General features: G+C 42.1%; 1 protein-coding gene across 1 annotated transcript; it reads right to left on the reverse strand.

Moving 5' to 3' along the window:
• Nucleotides 1-6,961: 6,961 nt before the first annotated feature.
• On the reverse strand, nt 6,962-23,682 carry LOC108784723 (poly [ADP-ribose] polymerase 14-like). Its single transcript, XM_018553606.1, has 10 exons — nt 23,673-23,682; nt 22,416-22,750; nt 20,370-20,490; nt 15,818-15,880; nt 14,220-14,396; nt 12,802-12,974; nt 11,099-11,144; nt 9,579-9,724; nt 8,042-8,216; nt 6,962-7,305 (listed from the first exon to the last, which is right to left on the reverse strand). The coding sequence occupies exons 2-10, from the start codon at nt 22,539-22,541 to the stop codon at nt 7,013-7,015; spliced, it is 1,320 nt and encodes a 439-aa protein (XP_018409108.1). The 5' UTR covers nt 22,542-22,750; nt 23,673-23,682; the 3' UTR covers nt 6,962-7,012.

Below are 23,682 nucleotides of genomic sequence, written 5' to 3' on the forward strand. Positions count from 1 at the left end.
TGCATGAACTGCTGTGTGGTTTTGTCCCGGGTGGGCGGTGGTGCCGCTACCTCTGGACAACCGGCCCTTAGGAAGAAGGGGTTGTGCTGGCAGTTTAATGAGGGATCCTGCCGGTTTAGTGGGTCCTGCCATTTTAAACACAAATGCTCGGGATGTGGAAGTTCCCACCCTCAGTGTCGGTGTTTCAAGAGCGGCAAGGGACATTCTCGGGATGCTGCTGGTAAGAAGGACAACGCCGGTGAGAGTGGAAAGGATGCGTCCTTTCTTAAGTAGATAAAAGTCATAAATCCTGACCTTACCGGAAGTAGATACCCTGATCGGCGGGCAGTGGGTTTCTTGGAGGAGGGGTTTACAGACGGCTTTCACATTCCTTGTTCCCTGCTTAGCGTTCCTCCGGTAGCGGAATATTTGCGGTCGGCTCTTCGGTATCCTTCGGTGGTTTTGGATAAGCTCGGTAAGGAGGTGGTCTTCGGACGAATGGTCGGTCCTTTTTCTTTCCCTCCTCTTCCAGATTTGGTGGTATCGCCTTTGGGCGTGGTCCCCAAGAAGGACCCTGGCAAGTTTTCGTTTTATTCACCATCTTTCCTACCCTCTGGGGGGATCGTACATATACTTCCTTTGATGCGACGATCTCTTGAGTTCACCGTTATGGTCGGGGGTCCTTGTTGGCCAAGTTGGACGTGGAGGCCGCTTTTCGCTTGTTGCCGGTTCAACCGGGTAGTTTTCGTCTGGGGTTGTCATTGGATGGGGGGTTTCTTTGTGGATCATTGCCTGCCTATGGGCTGCTCTATTTCTTGTGCATTCTTCGAGACTTTGAGCACTTTTCTGGAATGGGTGGTTTGGGAGGTCTCTGGCGTTGAGTCCATTATTCACTATTTGGGTGACTTCCTGTGTGTGGGGCCACCGGCATCCAAGGTTTGTGGGTTGCTTCTGGCCACTTTGCAGCACGTGGCAGAACACGGATTAGCGAGGTGGTGAGCCCATCTTGGGGTCATGGTGATGGTTTGCAAATGGGCGATGTGGTACTGGATAGTGGGTCTTTGAGCCTGCGGCTATACAGGTCAAAAACTGACCAGAGGGGTAAGGGGATGAGGGTGGTGCTGCATCATAGTTACATAGCATTTGGGGTTGAATAAAGACATAGGTCCATCAAGTCCAACCCATATAGGTTCACACTCAACTCATTCTTAGGAATACTTGTATCCCTGAATATTACGGTCCCTCAGGAAATCGTCCAAAAGTTTCTTGAACAATTCCACACTCTTAGCTGAAATCACTGCAGGTGGCAGTGAGTTCCAGACCCTAACCGCTCTAACTGTGCAGAACCCCCATCGCCCCTTGTGCTGGAATTTTTTCTCCACCAATTTTAGGTGGTGGCCTCTAGTCTTTGTAATGGAGTTAAACTTAAAGAGTTTTTATGCCAATGTTGCTGTCACCATTGAACATCTTGTACATGAAAATCATATCCCCCCTTAATCTCCTTACTTCCAATGTGAACATGTTTAAATTCAGTAGCCTTGTCTCATAGCTCTTGTCCTCCATTCCCCTAATTAGTTTGGTTGCCCTCCGCTGGACTCTCTCCAGCTCAAGGACATCTCTTCTTAGTACCGGCGACCAAAACTGGACCGCGTACTCCAGATGTGGCTGAACCAATGATCTATAAAGTGGCACAATTATAGACCCCCAAATCTTTTTCTATTTCTGACTTCACTAGTGGCATAACCATGATGGTATAGCCCATTTGTCTATTTTTTATTTCCAAAGTGCATTACTTTGCATTTATCGACATTAAACCTCATCTGCCATAGGTCCTCCAGTAATGTTATATTGTCACGATCCGTTTCTAATACCCTCCCTATTATTGTATGGTCTGCAAACATAGAAACATGGCTATTCACTCCCTCTAATAAATAGTTTATTAATGGCATCGCAGTGAGGTGAGTGCTCTGGAGGAGTTTGTGGCACTGCAGCCGTGTGGGGGGGGTCTTTGTTGGTACACGCGGATGGGTCCGCGTTGTCTCGGTTTCAGTTTGTGGCCATTTTTCGTAAATGTCTGACGGCGTTGGGGTTTGATGCGTTTTGATGCGGTTTGATGCGGCGCAGAATTCTTCCCATTCCTTTTGGATAGGGGCGGCTACGGAGGCAGCTAGGTGGGATCTGTTCGAGAAAACAGTGAAACGGATCGGGCGGTGGGAGTCTAGTCGATACCGCCTATATGTCCGACCCCATTTGGTGTGATTGTTCATTGCCTTTCTATGTGATCTGTTTGTTGGTTGATGGTGATGCAGGGGTTGGTGTTTTTCTATTTTTTTTGTATTGCAGGTGACTGCCGCTGCCTCATATGGATTTTGGGGCACTCTTACATTTCTTGTTGTGTTCGTAGGGTCGAGGTGTGACCCAATGGTAGGCAAATGGGGTTTTCATGGGAGGAGGCCAGGGTCCGTTTGATTGGGGTTCCCGGTTTGCAATGGAGTCAAGTGTAGCTGGAGGTTCACTGTTTTTCCCGCTTAGATAGGCCCCCAGATGTGTTGCTGATTCATGCGGGTGGCAATGACCTATTTTGCGGGTGGATGGAGTTCATCTCAATGCGGTAGGGACGGACATGTGTTTTTTAGGCTTGCAGGATGGGCTGCAGTGGGCTGTTCGTTTGTGGAGGGGCGCAAACGCATGAGGTGTCATGCTTTTGCGCTATGGCGGTTTGGATCCTTGAGGGCATTGGTCTATGCTTGCATATCTTGATGGGGGACCCATCGGTTGGGTGGGTGTCCTTCTGTGGTGGTAAGGTCAAATGGTTATGAGGTAATAGGTACCAATGTGAGTCTACGGGCAATTTTATTATGTCCCTGAGGCAGTGTATGGCGGCTGGGGGCATTCAGGTATATGTTACAGTGCCTTCAAGGACCTTGAAACCAATTTTGTATACAGTATAGTTATTGTTTGTTGTTGTTATTTATAAAATGTTATTTATAAAGTTTTTGTAATAAATGGCTGCTGTGGCCATTTAAACTCCACCATTTCGTGTAGCATATTCATTGTGTAGGGGGGGTTGTGGGTTTTATGGTAAAGGGTTAATTAAAGGTAACTCTGAGCTACCTTAGTCAAGCCCTTTCTCAGCATCACTCAATTCCCCGTCCAACAAACTGTATGGATGGGGGAATCTCCCTTGCTATTGTATTCAGACACACAGCATTCGTGGCTGCCTGAATACCTGAACAGTGACTACATCTGATTGATTGCAGTTACCATTTGGCTGACAGTTTTCCACCAGGCTGATTTTGTAAGTTTGTTGGTATTGGTAATGCCGACAGGGCCACCCACAGCTCAAATTCTTGCTGCATTGGCTGTAATTTTAATTATGGCTATCTTATTACTCCATTTTGCTTCTTGTATTTGTCTCTTACAATATCTATAGGATGCGTCATGTGTTTGTGTGTCTGTTTTATTATGTATTATAAGTGCAAAGGCAAAGACATTGAGCTGGTGTATTGTTCTCTGCAGGGACTTATCTGTATTCAACAAGGAATTAACTTTTCTTTAAATGGTTAGTTCACCTTTTGGCAGATAAAAAAAAAAATTCCCCATGCTTTCCATCATCCCCATTGCACAGCACTGTTCAGATGTTAAAAAGGGCATCCTCTTTCCTATTGCATGCCTGTGGGTTCCTATCTGCAAAAACATCTAAGTGGTTGACCCCCCTCCCTCCCCCCATCCTGGCTAAACATGCTGTGCATACTAGCTCATTATGGCAAGTAGGCTTTACTTCAGCTTTAAGACTGTAAATTCAAAAACTCACCTCAAAGTGGTGATGTCAACAAGTAAGGCAACCTTGTAAGTGAGAGTAGGCGGGAATACCCCTGATAGGCTCAAAGAGCAGTTTCTGTAGAACTGAGGGAACCATGCTGCAATCCCACAAAGTTACTGGGCAATGCACAGGGTGGAGCAATGTGCGTGACACTCTGTATAAAGACTTTTACAAAGAAGTATGAGGCAAGGGGTGATTGAAAGAGAATCATCAGGGCCGAGAACCTGACCCATGATGGTATGTTGTAAATGGTGCAACAGACTTTCTCAGAGAGCATGCAGTACTCCTCCCCAGCCTGGCTGCCATCCATTGTGAGGACCTTCAGGAAGCATAGGACTGCAGGAAGCATAGATTTCCCTGACTCCAGCACTGGACTCGCAATCCACCAGGCCAGGAAAAGCCTGGTTATGTGAGTTAGGCAAAAGCAGCAATCCAGAGACTGAGCCTGCCTGGTCTGCATTGCCAGAATGTTGAGTTGCAACAGTCTGAAATTAGATTGGGCATCTGGAACTTCCTTGGAGTAGTTGGGGACATGCAAGTAGGCACTTTTGATGTCTACGGAGGCCACAAAGTCCCCTGGACCAAGGGAAGCAATGACAGATCTGGAAGATTCCATGTGGAACATTTGTATACGGAGGAAGGTGTTGAGAATCTTGATCCAGTACGGGGAAAATGTTCCCATTGACTGCAGGAACCGTGAACAGGTTTGAGAAAAAATCTGGAACCTTTCCTTTTCGAGAACCAAGGGTATGACTCCTTTGTAGGGATGTTGGCAGGTTTGACAACAGGAAGTGAGATGGAGGTAGAGATTGGAAATCCAGCTTGTAGCCCCTGGAAATCACATTGTGGCCTCAGGCATCTAAAATCTCCTGGAGCCAGGTGGCCACAAAGGCCAACAGATGTTCCCCTACTCTGAGAAGTCGGGATGCCCCCTCACTGTCATAATGACTTGCCCGCAGTTGTGGAATTGTGGCAGAATGAAGTCCCAGGCTTTGACCAGTACCTGGGCATAAGGAGTATGCTGTGACAACTGCTGTGACAATTCACACCTTAAGCAATGTTTGTAAGGCCCCATTCACACCTATGCGTATTGTAATATGCGCGTCTGTCGCGCGACCGTCACGCGGCTTTTTTACCGCGATTCGCGGTAAAAAAGCCGCGCGACCGTCGCGCGATTCCAAAGGCTACTTGGCAGTATACTAATGGAAAACGCCCTACAAAACGGACCAATACGCAGCAAAAAACGCTCCGGGACCTTTTCATGCGTGGGCCGTTTTGTAGTGCGTTCGGGACGGGCGGAAATACGGACAGGTGGGAACGAGGCCATTGACTACAGTGCTATTTATTTTTTTGACCGTTTTGTAGAGCGTTCATCGAGCGTAGGACGCGCTACAAAACGGTCAGGTGTGAACCAGGCCTAACACTCACTGACCGTTCACTGGGAGAATAACAGAATTCCCTTAAGCAGGTATATAACAGAAGTTTAAAAATGGTAGTGTTCTTCAAAGAGGCAAAAACTCTTTAAGTTCTGATGTAGAGCATTGGAGATAAAGCTTGATGGTTTTTAAATATTGTTTTTAATGAAAGAAATACATTGCAAGAAAAATATTTACAAAAAAGATAATACAAACATAGACAAAGATAAAAATAAATGGGTTTTAAAGTATGAAAGTACTTAACATGTTCACCTGGTTTTTAGTTCCAGTCTTTAGAGTCCAAGTTACTTTATCATAGGTCCAATCTGGTGTATCATAGTCACTGGCCCTCAGAGATGGCTCAATGACTCAGCATTCATGCATAGTTTAGATGGAAAATTGAGAGCTATGAGATGCAGATGCAATCATCTTTTCAGGTCCCTCAAGACGGAGGATACAGAAATAACATAATCAACCAAAAGGTCTGAGGAGGGAGCTGAGGTTGTGTCAAAATGTTTACTGGTAGTTCAGCAGGCACTCCCTTCTTGCCAGTTTTCTAACTACATATTTCCGGATGACACGGTTTTACGTTTAACATTATTGCATAGCATAAAATTACAGTTTGATAGAAATCATCATGATATGGATTTGATTCTGATTCCCCTTAGAGGATAGAATGTATATAATTCACCTCTTGCACCTCACCTTGTAATACAGGGGTGTTTGGTCTTAACCAACCCGATATTAATGTAGCACCATCATATCATTCATTATGAGAATAATATGAAACTTAACTCTGGGGAAAATGTTTATTATTCCAAAGTATTTAAGAGTTTCTGCCTTATCGGACTCTACTAAGTGCTGTTATGATGGCCATTAGTCTTTTATGACCAGCTGTTAATGGGCTCTGCTATTCAATAGTAAGTTATGACACCTGCTTGTGCTAGATGAGTCTTTAGGCTGAACTTGTGCTGGTGGGGGTGTATATGGAATGTGTAGGTTCTACGGTGACGCTACAGACAAAATAATTTAAATTAAATTTGTGTGGCAGATTTGCTAAACTCTAGTACAACGTACCATTCTCTGTTCAGTTTGGGGTTCATCAGACTGCAGTATTGCCTCACAGGGGTTACACTATGCTGTCCTTACTGCCTTTGTTTTCCAGTGTCCAATCTCCTAAAGGCATCAGCATAACTGCATGTCCCTGAATTACCAGCCTGTGTCTTTTAATGTACCATTATGAAAGCTTGCTTTAGCTTAGTAAATTAAGCCTAATGCTCTACTGTAAAGCTCTGCGGAAAATGATGGTATTATACAAATTGAAGCAAAAATACTCATTCAAATGCACTTTATGAATTGGAATGGTTGATTTTGTAAAAAGTTATAAATCTACTTTTAAAAAAAAAAAATAGTAAATGCGCACATATTCATAAAAGAAACAATGTTCATTCAGTTTTTATTTGCATTGGAGCCAGTAAAGCATTGCAACCACGATCATTGGATTGTGGGTGCCGTGCAATGCTCTGGCTACTGCAGAAGTGTCAGTGAACTACAAGTGTGGTGAAGTTACTGCACTTGTATGCAGTTGAGAACTATCTCTGCGGTGGTGGGAGACAGGTGGTAGTTTTTCCTTTCACAGATCTTGTCAATTCAGTTCAGAGGTTCACGTTGTCCTTTTAAATGCAAGTGAAGCTTGGTGGAGTTCATCCATATGGTGGTCAGGAGATCCTTTGGCAGTTTTAATGGCAAGCCGTTACAGTTTTGGAAGGTTATTTTGGCAATATTCTAGGAATCACTAGCAGGATTTAAAAGTGATCAGGTATTCTGGGTAGGCGTAGTCATCGTGGAACACAACAAAATATGTTGTGGCTTCGATTTTGTCTGCCACAGAATCAAAGCGGTCACTGCTGGGGCCACTATCGAGGTGGGGAGGCTCTTTTAACTTGTAGTCTCCTTGACAATACTTTCCAGTTATCACTGCAGCCTGGTAGACGAACTTGTGCCCGTTACCATCAGGAGCAGAATAGGTGTTGCCACAAGAGTAATTGGACCGCACAGCAAAGTATGTGCCGTATCCTTTGGCTGTTCCTGTAAGAGTAGAGCAAAAAACATTTGTTACATGACCACCTACTATGATGTATTCTGTATGTGCTATAACTTTTATGGTGTATCTAAACCCAAGAACCAAAATGTAATATATTGTACCTTACTAGTCCATAGATGTGGTGGCTGTTTTCCTGTTTCCAGGTTTTTTTCCTACTAGAAACACATTTTCTGTCCCACGGTGACAACACAACCCTGAGAAAATAAGTGTTGTATCTCCATAACATGAGAGGAGGTTAACTCAGGGATTTAACATTGTTTGAGATAACAGTACAGTGTGCATAGGATAGCAATGGATTTCCGGCAGGATCAACAGTTATTTTTAAAACAGATTATAGCAACCATTATTATAATGCTTTCAATGGTGTACTTAAAGCGAACCTTGCACTACATGCAATGTCACCCTAGGACAGAAATGGTGTTACTGGCAGGATCACCAGATGAAAAAGAAAACTAATGCATCAACCTCATCTAAGGACAGGTTAGCTGCAATATATTATTTTTCTTGGGATTAGATATACTTATTTTTTTTGTAATAATAAAGTGGACTGCCAGGCAAACAGTTTAATGCACAGCTGAAATACATAAATACTGTCTTGCTTACCAATGTATTTGTAATTTTGGCCAGCCATTTTTGTGATACAGACACCACTGCTACTTTCTGGTTTACCAGGAGCTTGGATTTAGACCTTTTGTGTCTCATCTGAAATCATTATCTTACCGTGCACTCCACAATAACTGCGATTAAAGCCTCCTTGGTTAATGTTTTTGATGTTGTCAGATGCTGTGCCATGGTAAAGATGGCGTATGTTCCGCTTTCCTGGATTTTTGCGGTCCACGGCCATTTTGTTAATCCAGAAGCTCTGCCACAGTTTCAAGTGTTGAATCCTTTGTATCTACACACAGAAATAAAAGGACAATTTTTTCTTCGTTAAGATTTCTTGTTTGATTAAATGCCCCTCATAGCCTGGAGCCATAAATGATTTCTATGCTGCAATGCACTTATGTATTTCTGGAGATACAGAACACAATGTGCTAGAAGCAGGCAACCCTGCATAGGTTTATGTAAGCAGAAAGCATAACGTAGAGGGATGCTTCATGACTTCCTTGTTCTCACTCTTTGTATGTTGTTCTCTACATTAGCAATGAGAACATTTGGTGAAAACCATGTTCAGCGAATTTACTTTTTATATTATTCTTGTAAATATATGCATGACAATTTATTCTAGGATTAAAGAACTGATATCCTCAGGGTCCCTTCAGGACCAGCCTCACATTAGGCCATCTAAAACCTTCCCACCTATCCCATTGTGAATCTACCTCCAATACGACACACAATCACCATACTTTCCTCACTTCTAATGCTTGTTCTTCCCACATACGACATACATTTCCAGAAACTATGGGAAACAGACCTTAACATGACATTCACTGATGCACAATTAATGAAAATATACATCTTAGCTCACAGGGGTTCCATGAATTTGAAAATTCAGAAAACCTCTTACAAACTTCTGTCAAGATGGTATCAATCCCCCCACCCCAAAAAAAACAAAAACTTTTCCTTGGATCCGTAATTTATTTTGGACATGAGGATCAGATGTCAGATCCATTCTCCACATTTAGTGGAATTGTCCTAAAATCCAACCCCTAAGAGCAAAGGTTTGCCACTATCCCCGGAAATCCACAAATCTATAGGTGAACGGCTACACAAAGTTGAATGTATTTTACAAATTGAAGAAGCAAGAGAGATAGCACATGATTCTCTTGAGCAATATATATCTGGACTTGGACAAGCTCAAGCAAAATAATCTATGAGATAAAGCTTGGATTATATCTCCTATGCCTTTGCTCTGTGAACATGCTCCCTCCTGGATTGCCTCAGTTGAACATACAAACCCCATCTCCCCTTCTTTTATCCCAACTCTCCTTTCTTCTCTTTCTCCTTTTCTATTAACTCACACAGTTTTATTGAGTTGTATGCACACCCACTTCAGAGATCATACCCCACTTCACATCCTGGAGTCCTAACATAACCCTTTCAGAGCTTGGCTTCATAATGTATCACATTCTGACACACTGGACATCAAAAGCTAAGTAACCTGGAAAGGGTTCTGTTGTCTCATGATCATACCTATCACACCCAACAAATATTGTACAACCAATCCATTCATACCCCCTTGCTGTACAATTCCTCCAGTGACTCTTCAGTGTATGTTACAAAATCTGATTTAATACATATGGGAAAAAATAATAACCTTCAGGACTTGAAATGAGCCTGGTGTGGAAGTTGCAATGAAATCACTTTTTACTTTTTGGTATTCTTCTGAATTTTCCATCAAAGTCACTTCTGAAAGTTCTGCTGTACTAATGTTCGTCCATGTTAACGGGTACTTAATTTTGACTGCAACAGAAAGGGTAGAAAAGTGGCAGTTTAGACTTTACATAATATATACGATCACCATCACATGAATGAGACATGTACAATGTACACAAGGCCTAGTGCCGATGTGCTTGTGGTTGTGTTGATGCCATCAGTTTGAAATCTTGAAATCAGTTGAGATGCTTCTGAGACCAATCAGAATTCCTTGACAGGTGCATTTGACCTGCATTGGACCTTTTTTGGATCTGCATTTGACCTGATTCAACTGACTTTTGCATTCCTATAGGCATATGGGAATTCCAAACCCATCTGACGTGAACAAAAGCCTGGCAACACAGGCCCTAATAATGTTATAAGCTCTGATACTGCTACTTGGAAACTTTAAATTACTGTGTGGAAACTTGAAAATAAAGGGCCAGTCCACCCAAAAGTGTTCTTTTAGTTATAGGCAGATCCTGCTGGACTGAGCCAGACCCTGGCTTCTTATATGCCTTGGATACTCTAGCAGTCAGATCGCCCTTCCATTATTCATGACTTTTCATCTTTGTTGATGATAGACTAACTTTATATATAGTATATTAAACGTCATGCATAAACTTCATGGTTATCGGATTATGTATTTTACACAAAGAGAAAGTATAGTCTCTTCAATTTTTTTATATATATGTAAGTAAAATGAAGAAGGCAATGAAAAGCCCTCAATTGAACCAGTGCGTAGTACAATAGAGCCTTCTTCTTTGGGATCAGTGGTATTAGTAGTGTAATCTTGGTATACTTTTTTTTTTTTAGCCATACATTTTTATTCAGGGCTTTACAAATTTCAAGTAATGGTAACAGTTGTGTGGAAATCAAGAAATGTATTACAGTAAAAGTCACTACTCAGAATAAAGTTACCTCTGTGACAAGATTAGCAAGTAAGGCACACAGTTAAACATGAGTATACTGCTATACAGTTTGTGTAAATGATAACCAGGTTTGAATGCCACAGGTGCCCGTACACGTCTCTGAGTACTGGGGGGTAAAGGGGAGAATAGAACATAACAAAAAGGAGGAGGGGAGGGGGGGACAATCTTGGTATACTTTTGTTGCCTTGTGAATTAATGTAAGGGGCACAAGGACAGAGCACCTATGACAATAGTAGGAGCAGAGATAGGAGCTGAAGCACTGAATCTCAAACAGTTTACAAACATGTCGATGATTTGACCACGGCCAGCTATAACTAAAAGTCAAATGGAAGTGGACTAACCTTTTAGTCAAGGTTGCAGGGGTCTGCATCCTCTAACCAGCACTCATAAGCAGTTTCAGGTGGCTTTTAGAGGAATCCAAGATTTCAATGCTCTGGGTTTCCCTTGATTCTTTTTATTTAATTTGTAATACATAAATTTAAATACATACCCTGAGCTTGTATTGCAGCTAAAATCCTTTCCTCCCGTTGCATTGCCTAAAAAGATACATGTAAAGCTTATATGTTGGATATTTGAATAGATCACACATATATGTCAGCACTGGAACATAACGCCCCATTGCCAAGCTTTTATAGAACCGAGATCTGTTAATGCTAATTCCATGGCGAGGGATGAAAAATTCTTACAGACACTTGTGATGGAAATGGAAGGCTTGTGTGTTGCGCTCGGTTCAAAATCTATTTGGTTTGTCCGTGATATATCATCAAAACAATAGTTTATATAAGTCGATGTGGTGAAAGGTGATAATACAATTAAATGAACACAATCTATATAAAAACTAATGCGTATATACTAAATGTGGATATGTGATCACAAATGCTAATAAATAAAGTATGTGAAAAAAGTTCACAAGAGTGGTGGCTTTTAAGCGGAAGTGACTTGAAAAGTATCAAAAAGTGCTGAATAGCCGTGTCTAGTACAAACTGTGAACCCAAAAGGCGCACAGTGAAATTAGTGCAAAAAAATGGATTGTGGACTGCCGTCTAAGTTAAATCTACCTATGAATTATTGTGCCAGACAATAAAACAGTGAGATGGTGATCTAGAGCGGAACTACAAGTTGTCCATCATATTTGAAAGATGTAATCATATACAAGCAATCTGCGGTGGTGGAGCGGAGCCACTCAAGGTGAAAGATGAATAAATCCTTAACTCAAAAGGAAAAAATGTTTTTCGACAAAACGATAAACGATAAAACGATAAACGATAAACGATGATACGATAAACGATAATGGGAAACAACAAATCGATGTCAGTGGAGCGGAGCCACTCAAACCATAACCGTTCTAAACGAGAGGCATAAAAAGAAAAAACATAAGATAAAATGTATATGGATTACAAGCAGAGTCTCATCTATAAACTACTTCTCTGTTATTGGAAATGTTAGTTGGATTCAGGAAAGCAAAAATATTAACAGTAGTGAGGCTGCAGTCTAAATGTTTCTATGCTCCGAGCATCGGTTTTTGTCGAAAAACATTTTTTCCTTTTGAGTTAAAGATTTATTCATCTTTCACCTTGAGTGGCTCCGCTCCACCACCACAGATTGCTTGTATATGATTACATCTTTCAAATATGATGGACAACTTGTAGTTCCGCTCTAGATCACCATCTCACTGTTTTATTGTCCGGCACAATAAATCATAGGTAGATTTCACTTAGACGGCAGTCCACAATCCATTTTTTTGCACTAATTTCACTGTGCGCCTTTTGGGTTCACAGTTTGTACTAGACACGGCTATTTAGCACTTTTTGATACTTTTCAAGTCACTTCCGCTTAAAAGCCATCACTCAGTTTTTTCACATACTTTATTTATTAGCATTTGTGATCACATATCCACATTTAGTATATACACATTAGTCTTTATATAGATTGTGTTCATTTAATTGTATTATCACCTTTCACCACATCGACTTATATAAACTATTGTTTTGATGATATATCACGGACAAACCAAATAGATTTTGAACCGAGCGCAACACACAAGCCTTCCATTTTACATCTATACATACATTGTTGCGGCTGGTGCCGACATACCTACTTCCAGCGCAAACTATTTTGTTTAATATACTTGTGATTGAAGTACTTTCATAAATGTCCAGACAGCAATTAGGATAGCACTGAGATTATAATTACCTGGATCTCAGTGCATTTGGCTTGGAAAACCTTAAGGTAGGTCTTGTAAATCTTTTCTTGAATAACAATTATGCTGATTCTTTCCAGAGTTGGCACCAATGCCTCCAGTAAGTAATTCAAAATGCTATTCAATATTGCCTTAATGGATGCTTCAGGGTCAACACGAGCCATGCCTTTGAAAATATCAGTAAGAATTAATAATGAAAGCATATTTTGTAATATTTAATACAAAGCACAATGTCAGGATTCGGATCTGAACCCAGGTCCTCTGCTTTGTCTGGTGGTGGCTCTACCTGCTGAGCCACTCTGAAACCTTGGATAGCTCCTTGCATGCTCCCATGTGTAATCCTCAGGTAAACCTAGTTTCTGCTGAACTCTGAACTCCTTGCTCCTCCCTTGAACTTCCTATTTTAGCCATGCCTCTGCACTTCCTGTTTGCCAGATTATTGTGCTCCTGCCATTATCTTGCTTCCTGCTCCCTCTGTGATACAATCCGCTCATACTGCTACCCGTGTACCGACCTTTGGCTGCTGATTCACCAACTACTCTCATTGTCTTCTGCTTCATGCCTGATACCTTTTTCGACTGACGTCGGCTTGTTCGCCGACTATGCTTCTGCCTGCTCCCATTCTACTCCCGCCTGCTTGTGTACCAAACCCAGTCTGTTATACCACGAATTTGCCTGCTGTTTCAGCTACTGGACTCTGAGCCTGATCCCAGATCGTGACACTCAAAGAATTTCTGATTTTCTTAGCTTGACATTAACTGGCCTCGTGTTACTATTGAGGAATTGTATGGTATTCCACAGTACCCATAAATAATAATTATTGATATCTTAAATTATATACAGTAAATGGCCAATCCTTTTTTTATTTTTTTTCCAGTAGAAAATGGTTAAAACCCCTGACAGTTGTTTTTCTTTTTTTTTACGAGCACTTTCTCACCACTTTCTGTTCTGGCAAATATGGTCATCAGGTTTAATATAGAGAACAATAAAAATCCAACAAGGGTTTTAACCACCCCCTACCCAATAGTTTTGGGTATAGATATACTTTGGCTGTAGAGTCACTGGTTTTGGCTGTAGATTCCCTTTTAAAGTTCAACTCCACGGTTTTAACTCCTCATACCACCCCATACATGAATGTCACAGAATTCCATTGTTTTAGCAGTAACTCATGTTCATTTCTTTTAGTGAAATATGCCTTAAATATAGCCAAGACATATATTGCAATGTCATCTCACAATGAACCATTCCCCATTGATAATTAGACATTTATATCTAGTCATGATTTGTAGACTGTAACCTGCATGCATTGTTACAGTTCACAATCCAAAAATAAAGAAACGTGTGCACATGACCTGCTACTGTGTTTAAAGATATGTATTTATATCTCCCCTTTAAACAATCATTCACCTACCTGTTCCTATGGCTGGCAGAGCAAGGCTGTTGAACTTGCTCTCATGACATTGAAGTAGAATCATGTCTATAGAAGGTTCATAGGCTGGCACTGCCGTTGGTCCAATAATGTGCATGATATGCTTAGCTTTAAGATTTCCACCGCTGGTTATTGCAGCATCTTCAGGACCCAACACTCCTGGAGGGAATTAGAAAAAATTATGTGAATAACAATGAAGTAAAAATAAAGACGGTAGTAGTATCATACATGCAACAGGCAATTCCATATAATGTTATAATCTTTAGCCACAGTTTGCTATTATTCACAATTCCACAGACTGATCAAAGCCTTTGTTTCCCTTTTCTGTCTATTGCAGGACTAATTTTAGATCATTTAAAACTTCAATGGAAAGGGAGTGCATGAGATATTGAAAGGAGTCAGAAGAACTAAATAACCATCTATTTTCCTCAAAGAATACAAGGAATTCTGTGAATGGAGGAGGATCGATTATGTTACATCCTCGCCTCCTCCTCCAATCACAGAATGCCTTGTATTCTTTGAGGAAAATACAAGGCATTTTGTGAATGGACAAGTAGTGAGGAGGAGCGGGGATACGACTGGAGCACTTCACTGCTCGAGTCACATCCATCACTCCCTGCAGTGCCAGAAGCCCAGCGTTATGTATAGGAGCCATGATGCTGCCAGGTAAGATTTCTATACTTTAGAGCAGTGGTTCTCAACCTTTCTAGGGCCGGGACCCCTTGGTAACATTTGCCAAGGTGTGGTGACCCCCAACGGTAAAATTTAGGGATGACGCGACTGCTGCAGCGGCGTGGCGGGAGAACTGACACTGCTGCGCTAGGAAAGGGCTGAGGAGGACTCTCACCTTATTATTGTTTATTTTTTATCATTTTCTTATTTTTTAATCATTTGTTTATTCTTATTTCTTTTTAATCGCTTTATTTTTTTAATTCTTTTATTTTTATTTCTTTAATAATGTTTTTATCAATTTTTTTTCCACTTAACTTCATTGCTATCACACAGAGGTCCACTGTGCTGGAACCTCTGTGACAGGTGAGAGGGGAAGACTGCTATCCCCTCTCACTGTGCACACGGAGCGGCAGGTTTACTTTTAACCCTGTTGGGAAAAAGAAAACAAAAAACTTTCTCCTGGAAAGGTTTAGTCTGCTCTATGAGAACGTGTTTTTTTTACTGACTGGCGGCGGGCCTGATGTCAGAAAAAAAAAGAGCAGAGAAAGCTCTTCTCTCCTCGGTGGCCGGAAGCCGCTAGGCGACCCCTGGCAAATCGTCATTCGACCCCCGATGGGGTCCCGACCCCAGGTTGAGAACCACTGCTTTAGAGCCATCCTCCACATATAACATACCGCCTTTTTGTGATAATTTACCCACACAGTGTGGTGTTTCATTTTTTTTTTCCGGAGCTTGGTTTTAATCATTGTAATCTGCACTACCAGCATTCATAAAGTTTTAGCATCTATTTGAGGCCAAAGGTTTATCTCTTTAAATTGGTTTACTAAGTATTAATTTTAAACTGTTCATGAGTGTTGTAAACCTCTATTTCTATTTAGGTTAGTAGAAAATTAATAACTTAGGTTTACCGATTCTGCTGCATTCTTCTTTAACCGTGTCACCAGCAGCAGACAATATAGCTCCAGAAACACCTGCAAATAGGGAAACAAAATACAGATGTTGAAAGAGCGGATGTGGAAGAGTAGTGTGGTGGTTCACAGCTCGGTGTGGTAGCTGGGCAATGCAAAGCTTGTGAAGGTAGTATAAGGTACTCTGAGGTCTGGAAAACTCTGTACTACAGGAAATACTAGAAAACACTGTACTATAGGACATTAAAAGAGAACTATAGGGTAAGTGTCTTTCCCCATAGTTCTCTTAAGGGTCACTGGGGGGACATATACGAGCTTCCTCCCGTGACCCAAAGCTCAGTATATCGCGAGCTACAGCTCACGGTATACTGAGACTGCCGCAGCCGGGACGGATCCCGACAATGCTGTCAAGATCCACCCAGCTGCATGAATGACAGCTGGCTCTGCCTTTCTAGAGGTAGAGCCAGCTGTACCCGCCCCCTCAGTTCCTCCAGTCAGCGCTGGAGGATCCGAGAGGGGAGGGGGGAATCCCTGCTGGGAGTGGTGACTGACAGTCACCGCTTAATACAGGGAGATGATCGAGAAGTGAGCGAGTGACGGTATGTGTTCGCTCACTTTCCCATCTACTGAGCCGATGTGTGACAGTTTCTTTGACACGTCAGCTCGAACTATGAGGATGAGTGATTTTCACTCACCTCATAGTTCTCCTTTAATACAGCAGATTCAATTGGAAGCTTGGTACTAGTAGCTTTCAGTGCAAACATGTCGGTGCTGAAAGCATTGCCCTACCCTGAGCTCCCTTTCTTACTAACTCCCTCTGTAACCCTCACACTGACCCCCTTTTCCTGAAGCCATAGCCCTCTCACCATACCCAAAACATTAATAATCTGTATAACCCATAAACCAACCATTGCTGTACTCCAACACAAACCTTTCCCACAGCCTAGCATTAACCCTCCCCGTAACCCTAACACTAACATTAATCATCCCGATAACCCTAACACTAACATTGATCCTCCCCGTAACCCTAACACTAATCATCCCGGTAAACCTAACACTAACATTATTCATCCCGATAGCCCTAACACTAACATTATTCATCCCGATAGCCCTAACACTAACATGAATCATCCCGGTAGCCCTAACACTAACATTAATCAGCCCGATAGCGCTAACACTAATATTAATCATCCCGGTAGCCCTAACACTAACATTAATCAGCCCGATAGCCCTAACACTAATATTAATCATCCTGGTAGCCCTAACACTAACATTAATCAGCCCGATAGCCCTAACACTAACATTAATCCTCCCTGTAACCTTAACACAAACAGTGGTTCACAGCTCGGTGTGGTAGCTGGGCAATGCAAAGCTTGTGAAGGTAGTATAAGGTACTCTGAGGTCTGGAAAACTCTGTACTACAGGAAATACTAGAAAACACTGTACTATAGGACATTAAAAGAGAACTATAGGGTAAGTGTCTTTCCCCATAGTTCTCTTAAGGGTCACTGGGGGGACATATACGAGCTTCCTCCCGTGACCCAAAGCTCAGTATATCGCGAGCTACAGCTCACGGTATACTGAGACTGCCGCAGCCGGGACGGATCCCGACAATGCTGTCAAGATCCACCCAGCTGCATGAATGACAGCTGGCTCTGCCTTTCTAGAGGTAGAGCCAGCTGTACCCGCCCCCTCAGTTCCTCCAGTCAGCGCTGGAGGATCCGAGAGGGGAGGGGGGAATCCCTGCTGGGAGTGGTGACTGACAGTCACCGCTTAATACAGGGAGATGATCGAGAAGTGAGCGAGTGACGGTATGTGTTCGCTCACTTTCCCATCTACTGAGCCGATGTGTGACAGTTTCTTTGACACGTCAGCTCGAACTATGAGGATGAGTGATTTTCACTCACCTCATAGTTCTCCTTTAATACAGCAGATTCAATTGGAAGCTTGGTACTAGTAGCTTTCAGTGCAAACATGTCGGTGCTGAAAGCATTGCCCTACCCTGAGCTCCCTTTCTTACTAACTCCCTCTGTAACCCTCACACTGACCCCCTTTTCCTGAAGCCATAGCCCTCTCACCATACCCAAAACATTAATAATCTGTATAACCCATAAACCAACCATTGCTGTACTCCAACACAAACCTTTCCCACAGCCTAGCATTAACCCTCCCCGTAACCCTAACACTAACATTAATCATCCCGATAACCCTAACACTAACATTGATCCTCCCCGTAACCCTAACACTAATCATCCCGGTAAACCTAACACTAACATTATTCATCCCGATAGCCCTAACACTAACATTATTCATCCCGATAGCCCTAACACTAACATGAATCATCCCGGTAGCCCTAACACTAACATTAATCAGCCCGATAGCGCTAACACTAATATTAATCATCCCGGTAGCCCTAACACTAACATTAATCAGCCCGATAGCCCTAACACTAATATTAATCATCCTGGTAGCCCTAACACTAACATTAATCAGCCCGATATCCCTAACACTAATATTAATCATCCTGGTAGCCCTAACACTAACATTAATCAGCCCGATAGCCCTAACACTAACATTAATCCTCCCTGTAACCTTAACACAAAAATCATCCTGGTAGCCCTAACACTAACATTAATCAGCCCGATATCGCTAACACTAATATTAATCATCCCGGTAGCCCTAACACTAACATTAATCAGCCCGATAGCCCTAACACTAACATTAATCCTCCCTGTAACCTTAACACAAACCCTTACAGTAACTCTTTTCAATAATCTGCCTATGCCCTCAATCTGCGTTTGGTCACTGGTCACGGACTGCTATTCCTCTTGTGTCTTCTAGGGTGTGTAGGGGAATTTTTGGTTGCTGGATCTTCTTGTCCATTACCAACTATATAAGGTTTCCTTGCTCAGCAGTGCAATCACTCTGGAGCCTGCACACCTGGTCTCCTTAACTAACTACAAAGTGAAGTCAAAGCTCCAGGTTTTGCCTGATCAAGATGATTTGTTAGACTCTGGTCTGTCTGGACCAGCCTGGTTTACCCTCATGATCAATGTGTTTCATATCCTCCTGAAACTCAGACTATTTCATCTCTGACCATCTGCATGCTGTCCATGATACTTGAACCAACTGCCACCACAGGACGAGCTGTGACGGCCGCACGGCGCCCTTGTTGCCATGGCGCCCTGTGCGGCCACACGGCTCGCACACCCCTAAGGCCGGCCCTGGCCTGGACCCTTAACCATGCAAGCACCTGCCCTGTCTGATTGCCGGGTGTCACTATTGGGCATTCTGTGAGCTTCACCTTGGGATGAAAGCTCCATAACATCAGCACTACTAGTGACTCTTGCAAAGATCTTTTGCTCTCCTGAGACAGTCCACACCTACTGTACCGCAGAGGACCCATGAGCCATGGCACATTCAATGCAACTCTAGCTCTGCCTATAAGATAACACTAAAGCTAGCCATACACTGTTTAGCAGTGCCCCGGGAATTCAAGCTGTTTGTGGAATTTTGTCAGAAGGGCCTACAGGAAAATTGTTGGCTGAATAGTGACTGCAGCCAAGTAGCTGTAGTCACTGTTCAGGTATTTTGACCATGAACGGTGACAGAATACAGTAGCTCAATGAGGTAAGCTTTACCCTCATTTTTACTCTCACAATAAAGTGCACCTACGCCCAGATGATAGACATTAAAGTACAGTAAACTCCCCGTTATCCGGCATCCACAGGGATTGGTAGATTTCCGGATAAATGCAGGTTCTGGTTGCTTGAGAGTTACTACTAAAAATACCCCATACCATACCATAACATAAACTCTGTATTGACTTCATATTAATGTTAAAATGCAGTAATCAGAAGCAAATTAAGACAAATAGACAAATAGGCACATGATCAATTCCAGGATAATACATGCTGCAGATCAGGGGATTTTTTTGTTCAGGTTAAATGAGAGTTCTGGTTAGTTGAATACCGGATAACAGAGAGTTTACTGTATTTTAATATTCTTAACAAGCTGTGAAAAAGTTTTAAAACAAACCCTCACTCACCTCTGTAGTTGCCTTTATTAATCCTAAGTTCTATATTCTCAAAGATCACAACTCTGAAGTCAGACATCAGTGGTATTCTAGCAGCTTAGACACATCTGCTAGTTCTTTATATTAGAAGGCTGGCAGGCTGCCAAGATCTGCTCTTATAGATAAAAGCTCTGCCTGTGTTGTAAACTTTGACAATCATTTTTCCACAATGCTTATAGACACAGAGATGAATGGGGGCTTGTTTGCTTGTTGTAAAGTCATTTTACTGCCTGTCCATGTAAATTCTTTATGGACAATACTTTATGTAACCCTAATACTAACCCTTTATGTACCTTCCCTGGTGTAAAAGTAATCCCTTGTTTACACACTCACCTCTCCTGCACCGGGATCCTCTTTGTAAAACACTGACCCTTCCTGCTCCAAACCATACCAGTTTCAGGGTTCCAGCTTTAGAATCTACTATTCTGTGTTTCACATACTAAAGAATACTGATATGATTATATTGTATATATTTACCAGAAGACTGATTTAATGTTTGATTTGTAAGGTTCAAAACGCAGTCCACGGCCTGGTCCGTGATGTCTCCTTTTATCAACTCTATTGTTTTTCCGAAGGCCACAAAGTGAGGGTAATTAGTCTAAATGACAGAGAAAAGGGCAAAAAGTGAGCATAGAGCATAGAGCATTTAAAGGTGAAGTTTAATCTGCTTACATTTTGCCTTACCTGGTACCGTCGCACACACACACATAGGCACACACACATTTTAACATTCTAATGAAGTATTTAAAAACAAAATTGTTTAAATTACATACATTGTTTTAATTACACATTTTATGTTAGACCCAGCAATGTCATCACTAGGTCTCTATGCAATACGGCAGGTAATGGCTGGTGGGAGGACTAGATAATGCTGAGTGTCTTTGAGCTCAGAAATGAGAATCTATCTGACTTTCTGCAGCTTTTAATGCACATTGTGAGACGCTGACAGTGTGCAGTGAAATCAGAGTAAGCAATGTCAGTCCAGGAGAGGAACTGTACAAGACTGAGGTTCAGGCCAGAGTTCAGCTTTACAGCTGGTCCCTTGGGCCTGATATTCTGTTTCTTTCCCTTGCAGGGTCCTATGGAGCTACCCTTGTGTGTTAGTAAGCTGTGTATGTCTCCACAAAGACACAGCAGGGCAAGCCACTTCCCTCCCCATCTCCTCCTTCATTCTCACTCCACCAAGCTAGTGGATGAATGGCTGCTGGGGCCTGCTCTGTCCCGTATGATCTTGTAGTGTAAGAAATACTTTGCTAGGTGATGTGTATTTGTTGGATCTGGATTCCTTATTGAAGAAAAAGATTGGGAGTTTAATACTAAGGAGGGAAACATTGTGATAAATGTGCAAAAAATGAGATTTTTTTTAATGATAGCCTTGACATGCAAAATATCATTCCAGGGGAGGCCCATGCTAATATCCAAAGTCGGAAAGATGCCAATCCCTTATTGACAATTACATATCACAATTTTCATTCTTTAGATGAGGTTTCTGCTGTGTATAATACACTATGCAGTAATATTTCAGAGCCACAATTAGGGGCTCATTTAGAAAAGGTCCCTAGATGGCGTGACATGTTTAGGATTCTTTATACCCTTCAGCTCCAATCTGGGGGCGCTAGAGAACAGAATGCACAGAAAGCTTTCTTGAAGTGAAGGCAAATAGCTAAATATACAGATATGTGTGAACTGTCCTACTTGCCAAAAAACTGTAATTGCTTATCCAAACTCCCCTGCCAAAATGTAATCCAAAGTCTCTGACCATTTACTTTCTCTGATTGCACAAGCAATACACTTGGTCGGGGCTGTGATCACATAGAGAACAGCTCATTGATAAGGTCATCTCTATGCTTTTTTTCTTCAGTCAGCAAGCTCCATTTATCAGATTCACAATGCATTAAAGCCTGACTGGCTAACAGTGCTGCCCCTCCCTTTCCTTGTCTGAATTCTGACATGAGTTGGTGAGTAGTACCGTACTAATAAAAATGGACACTCCAATGATAGAATAGGTCTATTTAATGACGTACGTGCAAAACATACTTATTGCGACGTTTCAGGGCCACACAGGATCCCCTTCATCAGGCGGAACAATCAGGCCACATGTTTCACTTGTTCTGCGTGACCACGAAACTTCACAATAAGTATGTTTTGCACGTACTTCATTAAATAGACATATTCTATGATTGGAGTGCCGGTTTGCATATTTATCTGTATTACTGGACTGTGGCCATTCGTCAACTACAGATGCACCCATCTTATTTTCAATGGACGAGCGGTCAGGAGTGCAATGGGTACATGGACTGTAGGTGAGTAGTACTAAGACACAGTGGTGTAGCGTGGGGGGGTTCAGGTGGGGCAGGGGGGCAGTGGCCCCGGTCACCAAACTTTTAAACGAGCTGCGGGGCCCAGTAAAATTCAGTCCCCGCCCCCTATTGGAGGGGGCATGGATCTTTACATTTTTATAATGAAAAAAATGAAGAATTGTAGTAGTGATATTATAGTAGTACTACGAATCCTGCCATTTACCTGGTAGTTTTGAAGAAACTTTAGGTACTCGTCGTAATCATTGCGCTCTCTGGTAATAATGACAATCTTCGAGATGATGGTCATGATGGCTGGATTGGTCATGTAATCTTCAATCCCTTTTATCATTGATTTGATGGCGATCTGGGCATCAAGACCATCACCAGCCCCAATGGCTGGGAAGGAAACAGATGCCAAATTGAACTGGTCACAGGCCTTCAGAGCTTTTTTAACCAGTGTCACAATGGTCTCTGCGTTTACATTTACCAAGTGGATTATTCTTTGGAATTCCAGATTCCCAGCTACAGTAACGACATGCCCATCATTGGGGAACTTGCCTGGAAGCAAATGGAAATATTGATTATTTATGTTTCCTCCTGGCAATTATAATGAAGAATGGAGTGACAATTTCATGTTTACGCTAACAGTTTTATCAGCTTATGATCTTGTATTGGACAGGTAGTGACACCCTAGATAGGTGTCTCCCAAAATATATTGCTATAGACAATATTACTAATATATGACTATATTACTATACACAAAACCTATAATAGTTATAAAATGTACTGGATATAGTGACATACCATGCACCCTGAAAGTGACTTTGTGCTTTGTCTGTGCAGTGCAAAGCAACATGTTCACTCAGAGCTTGTTCACACCAGATCCGCACCAGACCTGGATGCGTTTCTGCATATGCAGTGCTATATGCTGCGTTTGTGCCGCATTTTTTATGCGTTCTAGTGCGTATTTTTTTAGTTTAAAATGGGCTTTCAGTGTGTTCCAGAGAGTTTGCATGCATTTTTATTTGTTTGCACACGTTTTGATGCATTCCAAAGCATAGAAAATAGTGTATGCAGCAGTTTTTCCACATGCACCGGAACTAAACGCTGTGGTGTGAACTAGAGCCCAAAATACCATTTGAATACATTGGATGGGTTTTTGAAGCGTTCTTAAACTGCTCTGCCTCTGCTCCGCAACTTGGTGTGCACTAGCCCTTACTTACAGAGACCTCTTATCCCTTTGCTGCTGATAAAAGGTAGGGGGACTGTTTAAAATGAGCAAATAGTGATTCGGGTACTTACAGGGGAGAAATCATGGAAAATAGGCCTAAATTGAGTTGTTTTTTTTCAATATGAACTGAATCAAGATTTTCTTTAATATTTGCTTTTATATACTTCCACTTGAATTAGGCGAATTCAAATGATACGAGTATGTCAAGTTAGCATTGAAAGTTTACAATCATTTGTCACTTTTTCATACTTAAACGTTC

Source organism: Nanorana parkeri, unplaced genomic scaffold, assembly GCF_000935625.1.
Source record: "Nanorana parkeri isolate BGI_ZX_2015 unplaced genomic scaffold, ASM93562v1 scaffold125, whole genome shotgun sequence".
NCBI classification, from domain to species: domain Eukaryota; kingdom Metazoa; phylum Chordata; class Amphibia; order Anura; family Dicroglossidae; genus Nanorana; species Nanorana parkeri.